The sequence below is a fragment of the Helianthus annuus genome, chromosome 15 (assembly GCF_002127325.2).
Source record: "Helianthus annuus cultivar XRQ/B chromosome 15, HanXRQr2.0-SUNRISE, whole genome shotgun sequence".
NCBI lineage: Eukaryota > Viridiplantae > Streptophyta > Magnoliopsida > Asterales > Asteraceae > Helianthus > Helianthus annuus.
Window position 1 is genome coordinate 169,761,929 of NC_035447.2, and position 8,364 is coordinate 169,770,292.

The following is an 8,364-nucleotide window of genomic DNA, read 5'->3' on the forward strand; positions in this document are numbered from 1 at the left end:
GAAATTTCATTTATATTTCCAAAAAAGAGACCCATAAAACAAAATATATTATATATGGTTAAACATAAGAATAACATAAAAAACTACATTTATAATTAAACACATGTTCCAAAAAAATATATGTATTCGAATGAAAGACAAACGTATACCGTTTGAGAAATGTACATCTTTTCCAAAGAAAACTCAAAAGAGTTTGCAACCCGACAACTTTAACACGTCGACTTCATACAATTTGCAACCCGAACCAACTTCACCAAACCTTGCAAGCCAATCAGTAGAAAGCACCTAACAAAATATAAGGTGACATTAACAAAATGAAGCTTAAAAATATAAAAACTAATAGTGCTAATACACTTTGGGATAATATGTACATGTTTTCCGAATTTGACACGTTTATGTTTAATCTAGTTTTATACTAACACACTCATATGTATATATACTACATACTAGTTTTATACTAACACACACATATGTATATATACTACATGCGCATATATATATATATATATATAACTAATTAAGTTTTTTTATGTTTTCTATTACCAAATATTGGATTTTTGGTTATTTGGATTTATGAATTAGTTTTTTTTTTAATTTGTTTACACCGAATCGGACTCAATGGTTCAGGTACCGGATCGTACTGAAATGAACCTACCCCCTCCGTACCAAATTTGTCCAATCTGGCGAATTGCGAACCCGAACCGCGTACCTGTACTGGAGCGTACCGCGAATTAGGTGACTATGACCATGAAGCGTTTAACGATTTCATTTCAGGCCATTAAACGCCTTGTGAATCAATTCTAGCGTTGACGCAAAAGCGGATGTTCTTCCATGCAACATGAGCGTCGATTAAAGGACTTCAATTTTCATTTATCTTCGTAGCCTGCTTCTCTTTTAATATTTCAACCTGCTTCAATAAATAAAGGTTATTACAACCATGAAAAATAAAGAAGGCACGAATATGAGAAGAAATGAAACTAGTACCTTTTCAGCTTTTGTATGTGGTATTTACATTTCAATCCGTTATAGTTCTAATTTTCTTGACAACCCTTGCCTCAAGCAATAATATGAGACGAAAAAAGTTCACATGCTAAATTAGGTGAATAATGCAATTGACAAAAAAATATGAACAAGAAACTTAAATACTATGAAATGTTCAGTATGATTTTATCTACATGTATAAGCCAAACAACCTAATCTACTACAACAGTTTGTTGCCCTTATGGTGCATATTTTGATTTAAAATCGACATGGTTATATAAGTTGATAACCTTCTGATGTTACAACTTATTTAAAGTATATTGGTATATAGAACTTGTTTATGACTCATCTGGTTACCCGATATCGCTTATATTCGTACGATTGAGCTTATATAACTAGTTTACGTAAGTTTATCGAAACGGGTCAGTTCTTATCATTTTTTACTTCAAATTCCAGAATGTATATTGTTTACCTATATTATACAAGTCTTAGTACTTGTTGGGTTTAAACTACATTTTATTCTGGTCATAGCTTAATCAAGCGTATCGTACCGTTTTCGATAATTTAAGTTAACCGGTCCAAGTCTACGACTTGAATAGGACCCGTTAACATTCTAATTAGTTATTTATACCATTCATTCTAGACTGGGGCCTTCCGGTAAATTGCAACCAACCTTAGTTAATTGATTATGACTGAGCTATTTATAATTCTTGCATATTAAAACGAGTTTTAGGCAGGTAAATACTTTTAGCTTATTTTCCCTATACGGGCTTGGGATACGGTAAATTATTACCGCTTGGTCGGGTATGGGATCATATGTTGGATTGTTACTACAAAATCTCCAGGACCCGTTTTAATATGTTTTGTCTGATAACTTAAACATTGGGGGTTAACGCGACAGTGTCCTGGATATTCTCGGCTCATTTAAGTTACTAATGGTCACGACCAAGTATGGGGTGTAGGCATACACCTGACAGATGCTAATGCTATTATAAAATGTTTTTCTTACCTATATTGGGGATACCCCTTTATGGGTTTAAGTGGCGTGTCGTTTAATCATGTTATCGATGTTTAGTACCGGGCCCCATATGTATTGACAGACATGTAAAACTGTATACAAGATCATTTTGAATTATCCCAAGTTATTTATAAAATTACATGTGCCTTGTGCACTTAAAACAATTTTGAAATATTTTCAAAATGTGTCAGTTATTTGTATTTACCAGTGTAAACTGACGTATTTTCAATAGACTAAGTTACAGGTTGCAAGGATACGTTAATAGGCTGGAAGTTGCCTGGTAATGCTGGAAGAGGAATTTGCAAATCCTTTGTATATAGCCGAGTAATCTGTCATCTTTTGTACGTTTTCGATCTGCCTGTGGATCTTTATTACAAACAGTCTGTAATTATTATTTTGAACTATCGGACATTTACGTTTGTAATAATATTTTAAATCCAAAACTTTCGTTGTGCTATCTGTTGTGTATCTTGTATATCAATCTCGTCACGATACTCCCCATTCGGGCCCACCGGGCGATGTGGTAAATATCGGGGTGTGACAAAGATGCATTGATCATCCAAACCAAGGTGCATCCCAATTCATTACAAACCTGATCAACTGAAAACCATGATAAAAAAAGACCTTGAACATCAAAAATCCATGATCAACAAAAAAGCCTTATCAACAAAATACCCTGATTAGTTATTAGAATTATCCTTGATCACTTGCTTTTACTTAATTAGACATTAAATCATACATATCATTTACCTTACTTGATCCTATCTTCCCTAACTTGCTCAAACCTGAAATCAGATTTCATGTTGTTCCAGAACTTCAACACTACCCTCAAGTTCAATTCAAGGTGGCTCAGGGTAGCATTGACCATAATTCCGGCTACAAATTTTCAGGTTCAAGTTGTATCATGTTCAAGTTCAGAATTCTTAAGTTAACTACACTAATCTGGATCAAGTCGAAATTATTACATCTCAAACATAGTGTATCCATGGTCTCCTTGACTGAAATTATATTAGCGTGATTGGAGCTTGGTCCAGTCATTAGTCGTTTGATAGGAGGTGGTCGGATTCAATCATTTGATCGAAGGACAACACCAAATCAGAGGTGGGTTTATGGTTCAGATGATCGGAGGTGGGCTCAGGTTCAGACAATGACCGGAGGTAGGTTCAAGGTTCAGACGATGATCGGCGGTGGATTCAAATGATGATCAGAGGTGGGTTTTGTCGATTGATCGGGTTTAGTGAAAGGATAGGAACACAATTTAGGGGAAATGAAAAAAATTGAGGATGATAATGAGGTTAGGGTTTGTTTTCAGGGTGAAAAGACTAACCGCCCTTCATCTCATCTTTGACCGTTAGGTATCTAATGGAATATACCGACGGTGTTACATGTAGGGTTTAAGAGTGTAAAAACAGTAAACAAGAGGGACTCATTGATGCGGGCCCAAGCGTGGAAGAGCGAGCCATCCTGTATTTGGAGGCCCAAGATCGCGTCACAAAAGGGGCTTCACTGAAATGGCTCTAACTTGGGCTACGGGGGTCCGTTTTGGGCGTGTGACCAGTCAAAACGAACGGGAGAACGAGCTCTATTTCTATTAGTTTTTTCCATTTTTATGTTTTTTCAAGTATCTTGGGCATTTTGTTTTTAGGCTTGTGTTTGGCCCGTTGTCTTTTTTAGGCCCGTTTCGAATTTCTGTCTCTATTTATGTATTGCCCTAGTCATTTGATCAATCAGAATTGAATTTTGAGAAAACAGTTTTTTCACTTCAAATTCCGTGGCCTTTGGGGTTACAATTTGGGGGTTGGGGAAGAACTACACGGGTATTCGCAGAATCAACGTGTAATCTTCATTTTTCCGTTTCACGCGCTACATCACTCATCATGTGAGATTTAGAAAAAGAGAACTCAGGCGCTAATCGTATACCAAAATCACAATGACGCAAATTGCACTTTAGTCTTGAAATTTTTCAAAAGTTAAGCGGTAAACACTATTTTGTCAAACTTGTGAAATTTTAGTGACAAACACTTTTTAACTTTTAATATAAAACACATACTATGCCCTACTAACCTATGATTTAATGGTGTATAGTAGTATAGTATTTGCCACTCCAAAAAAAACGTAGGTTTAATTTCTTGCAAGTTCAATTCTACGTGGTCGTTAAATGCAAAAAAATAATGTTAAAAAAAAAAAAGAAAAACTTATGACCCACCAAGAAAATAATCCAACGGTGAAGACATAATCTACTTAACAACCACAATAAGGGTGCACGGGGTGCCACCCCATGCGGTGACCCAAACAACCGATCGGCAACACACCGCCAACCATGCGGTAGCCCAAATCGGTGAGGCAAGGGGGTGGCGGCTCACCGAAGGAGAGAGGGGAAAGGTGGTGGGGCCAGCCCACTTTCAACCAATCAATGCTTTCCTTTTTTTTTTTTTTTTTTTTTTTTTAAAAAAAACCCAATTCACCTAATAGGGGAGTGGCGCCATCAAATGGGGGTGTTAGGGGAGTTTAAGAGGGGAGTTGACGTGGCACACGGGGATTGGTTTGACGTAAGAGAGGGGACTCACCTATTAGGTGAGCACCCCCTTCACCCTAAAAGCTCCACCTTTGCACAGGATAACGTCCATATGGTCTAGCCGCCATCGATGTTAAATATCGTCTGCTTTTGGCATTTCTTTTTCTTGATATTGACAGCCTCTGTAAAGGCCAACATCTCATGCTCTATTTGTGTGTCTCTTTCATCGATTGCAGCATCTTTAATTTGTGGAGCAAAGTGCACATCAACTGTTAGTTTTTTGACGTTGCATCTTGTCTGTTTCTTGGGATCAAGATGGTGGGTTCATCTACTTTCTCTCCTGATTTCTTTCATACTTGTGCTGAGCAGTTTGGGGACACCAACGTTAGTGATCTTGAAGTTGATCTGAGGGGTGTGTTCAAGGAGTTTACAGCTGAAAGACAGTTTGAAATGAATCAGTTGGTGTCTCATACCATACAAGAGGTTGTAGAGGCGCATAAGAGCAAGAGAATGAAGCTATCTGCGACCGAGGACGGGTGTGGGGGTGACTCAGATGGGCAGCACAAGGTGTCGCATATAACGGTGGAGCGAAACCGAAGGAAGCAGATGAATGAACACTTGAGTGTTCTTCGTTCACTCATGCCTTGCTTCTATGTTAAAAGGGTAATCATTGATGAAAAAATCAACCAGATTTTAATAATTTAAACTATGACTCAATAATATTAGTTACCGACATTTTTACCCATAACATTCTTAACTTTCAGTTTCGTTGCCAAAGGTAATCAAACTCTCATAATTTTATAGATTTCACTCGATTTCACTCACAACAAGTATGCATCCCCGTTTCACTTAAAATATCCATGTTAGCAAAATCTAGTTGAAAGTGAAAGTTATGAGTGTCACTAATTAAATTGTCGGTATGAATTATTATTTTGATACTTTTGGTTTTCTGGCGCCAGAGGCTGTGGATCTACTTAGTCGAGTTCAAAGGGTCATGCATAGTAATGTTACGACCTCGAGATCTATGGACGTAGTTTTTAAAAGATTTAGTTTTATCATTCAAAAAACGATAGCGGCACAGCTTATTGCCCGTTTACCAACTATCTCGATGTAAATTCATAACACGATTAGCTTATTTATAACAAAAAATGAAAACGTATACATGAATTATTATTTTCAAATGAGATATATAGGTCTGATTATTAAATTTTAATTAGTTTGTTTATAACAAAAAATGAAAACTTATGCCTGAACATATGATCATGTTACATGAAACTTTCAGGGCGATCAAGCATCAATAATTGGAGGAGTAGTTGATTACATCACTGAATTACAACAAATTCTACGAACCCTAGAAGCCAAGAAGCAAAGAAAAGTTTACAGTGAATCAATCCTTAGCCCTAGGATTATATCAAGCCCTCGAAAACCGCCACTTAGCCCTAGACTAAGCTTGCCAATTAGCCCCAGAACCCCCCAACCAGCAAGCCACTACAGACCCATGTTGCATCCATTAGTAGCGCCATCATTCGACACTTCACCGTCTGGCTCTTTCACAAATTCAGACCATTCTAAGGAGCTCGTGGCTAATTCAAGGTCAGCCATTGCTGAAGTTGAGGTTAAGTTTGTGGGTGGTGATCTTCTTGTGAAGACTTGCTCAAATCGAATACCGGGCCAAGCAACAAAAGTAGTTGAAGTACTTGAAAATCTAAGTCTTGAGGTTCTTCAGGTCAACATTAGTGTTGTTGATGAAGCCATGGTTAACTCCTTCACCATCAAGGTAAGCCAAGGATATAATTTTATTTTTTCTTAGAATTTTGCATGCTTCATTATCATATGAAATGCATGCATGCTTTTAATGTCTCATAAATATCAATTTTGAGTAACATTTACTCCTTTTATGTTCTCTTTTTCTTTATTTTTACTGGTTTAGAAAAAACTTCCGTTTTGCTCTATGTGCTTTGGTCACTTTAACGATTTTGCCTCAAACCTTTAAAAATAGTCATTTTCCTCCAATAGTTTGCTATAGTTTTTCCATTTTGCTCAGCAAAATGGAAAAACAGACAATTTGGATGGAGTTAGAGGCGGGAGCAAAATGGAAAAAACCATAACAAACTATTAGAGGAAAATTGCTATTTTTAAAGGTTTTGGGCAAAACCGTTAAAGTCATCAAACCACAGGGAGCAAAACGAAAGTTTACTCTTTTATCAAATAAATTATTGAAACTTTGCAAAAAAAAAAAAAATTATTGAAGTTCAATACTTTAATCATCGTTTATATATTGTCACATTTTATAAGTTTCTAGACAATATTACATAGTTTTGGGATATCGCTTTAAATTTTGAATGCAAAAAAAAAACTATTTTGCATATTGTAACACTTGATTGATATTTGTATCTTTCATCACTACCACTACAAACAATATTACATATTTTTGGGATATCACTTTATCTTCTTTTGTCTTGTTTTACCTAGTAGTAGATCAAACATTTTTATTAAGATGTATCAGTTAATTATAAGCTAAATGTTTCTTAAAGAAGTTTATTTCTATTGTTTTTACACTATTAGTTGTTACTGTAATTTTGTAGATTGGAGTTGAATGCAAACTAAGTGCTGAGGAACTTGTTCAACACATTCAACAGACATTCTGCTAACTTTACCTGCCTTAGTTTTCGTTTTTCGGTCTGGAATCTCACCCTCCTTTGTGATAATGATCTGATATTGAGAACATACGCGACGATGTTAAACTCGACTCTTTAGGCATGATGTTGTGCTTGATTACATTGTTCAAAACCCTAATTAATCCCCCCTATAAAAAGATTAGACTATCTTAGCACGTTAGTATAACTTCTGTATTGATAATGATTGATCATCCTTAAACTCTAATTTTATAAATATATAGAGATGACTTTAAACGAGAATTCTTGAATAACTAACAATTATACCAATTAGTTTATGGCCTTGATAACAGGTTTCGGTTGATCATCCCATGCCAATTAGTTACCCTCAAAGAGCGTTGAACACTGTTACAGGGGCGCCAAATAGTAGCACCAAGGGCTTGGGCATGAGTGGATAATGAGCGTGAAGGGGAAAAGCATGGAGTGTGTATGGATTAATTTTGCAGTTAATGAAAACCCTCCATTTAGAGGGCCAAACGAGTACAAATGATCTTAGAGAAAAAAATTAAAATCAAAATATTTAACTTTAAATTTATACATTTTTCATTTTTTAAATCAAAATATAAACTTATATATAAAAAAAACCCTTAAACAGGTTAACAAGTTACCCATTTATTACACGGGTCGTGTTCAGGTTAACCCATTTATTAGACAGGTTCTGTTCAGATTGACATGTTTATATTAGCCAACTCAAAACCATTTTTTTTGTTTTATGTTATGGGTAGTGTCAGAAATTGTCACCCTTATTTGATCACATTTGAATAGATAAGTGCACACAATCAAAGATAGTTATGTCTCTACTGCATAAATCACGAGTTTCTTCAATTTCCTAATTATTTAACAACTACATTCATCGATTTTGGGGTCATAATATTACTATGCATGTCTAGTTGGACTTGATTAAGTAGCTCCACAACCTTTGGCTATTCAAAAAAGGTTAGCGCCACAACTTGTAGTATGTTTATCTTCTGTTTTGATGTAATTCCCTTTGAGATTGGGACCACCATTTAAAATTAAAGCTTTTCTATGTTAAAGAAGAATTACTTTTTAAAATTTTTTTATTGATTTCCAATTCCATTTACGTATGAGGTATGACATAAGGGGATACGGTGTGGCATCTTTGGGTGTCGGCAAACCAAGTTTACCGAAATGGCAAACCATTGCCAACCATAGTT

General features: G+C 35.7%; 1 protein-coding gene across 1 annotated transcript; it reads left to right on the forward strand.

The window, feature by feature from the left end:
• The first annotated feature begins 4,701 nt into the window (after positions 1-4,701).
• Positions 4,702-7,492, forward strand: LOC110910697 (transcription factor SPEECHLESS). The gene is made up of 3 exons (XM_022155307.2): positions 4,702-5,177; positions 5,797-6,291; positions 7,100-7,492. Exons 1-3 carry the CDS (start codon positions 4,830-4,832, stop codon positions 7,163-7,165), a joined length of 909 nt encoding a protein of 302 aa, XP_022010999.1. The 5' UTR covers positions 4,702-4,829; the 3' UTR covers positions 7,166-7,492.
• The last annotated feature ends 872 nt before the right edge of the window (positions 7,493-8,364 follow it).

Bases quoted from the DNA above. Each gene is read 5' to 3' on its own strand.
- LOC110910697 (XM_022155307.2), top strand. From the start codon at position 4,830: ATGGTGGGTTCATCTACTTTCTCTCCTGATTTCTTTCATACTTGTGCT. The intron at 5,178-5,796 runs GTAATCATTGAT...TGAAACTTTCAG, and splicing joins CTTGCTTCTATGTTAAAAGG to GGCGATCAAGCATCAATAAT. The intron at 6,292-7,099 runs GTAAGCCAAGGA...GTAATTTTGTAG, and splicing joins TTAACTCCTTCACCATCAAG to ATTGGAGTTGAATGCAAACT.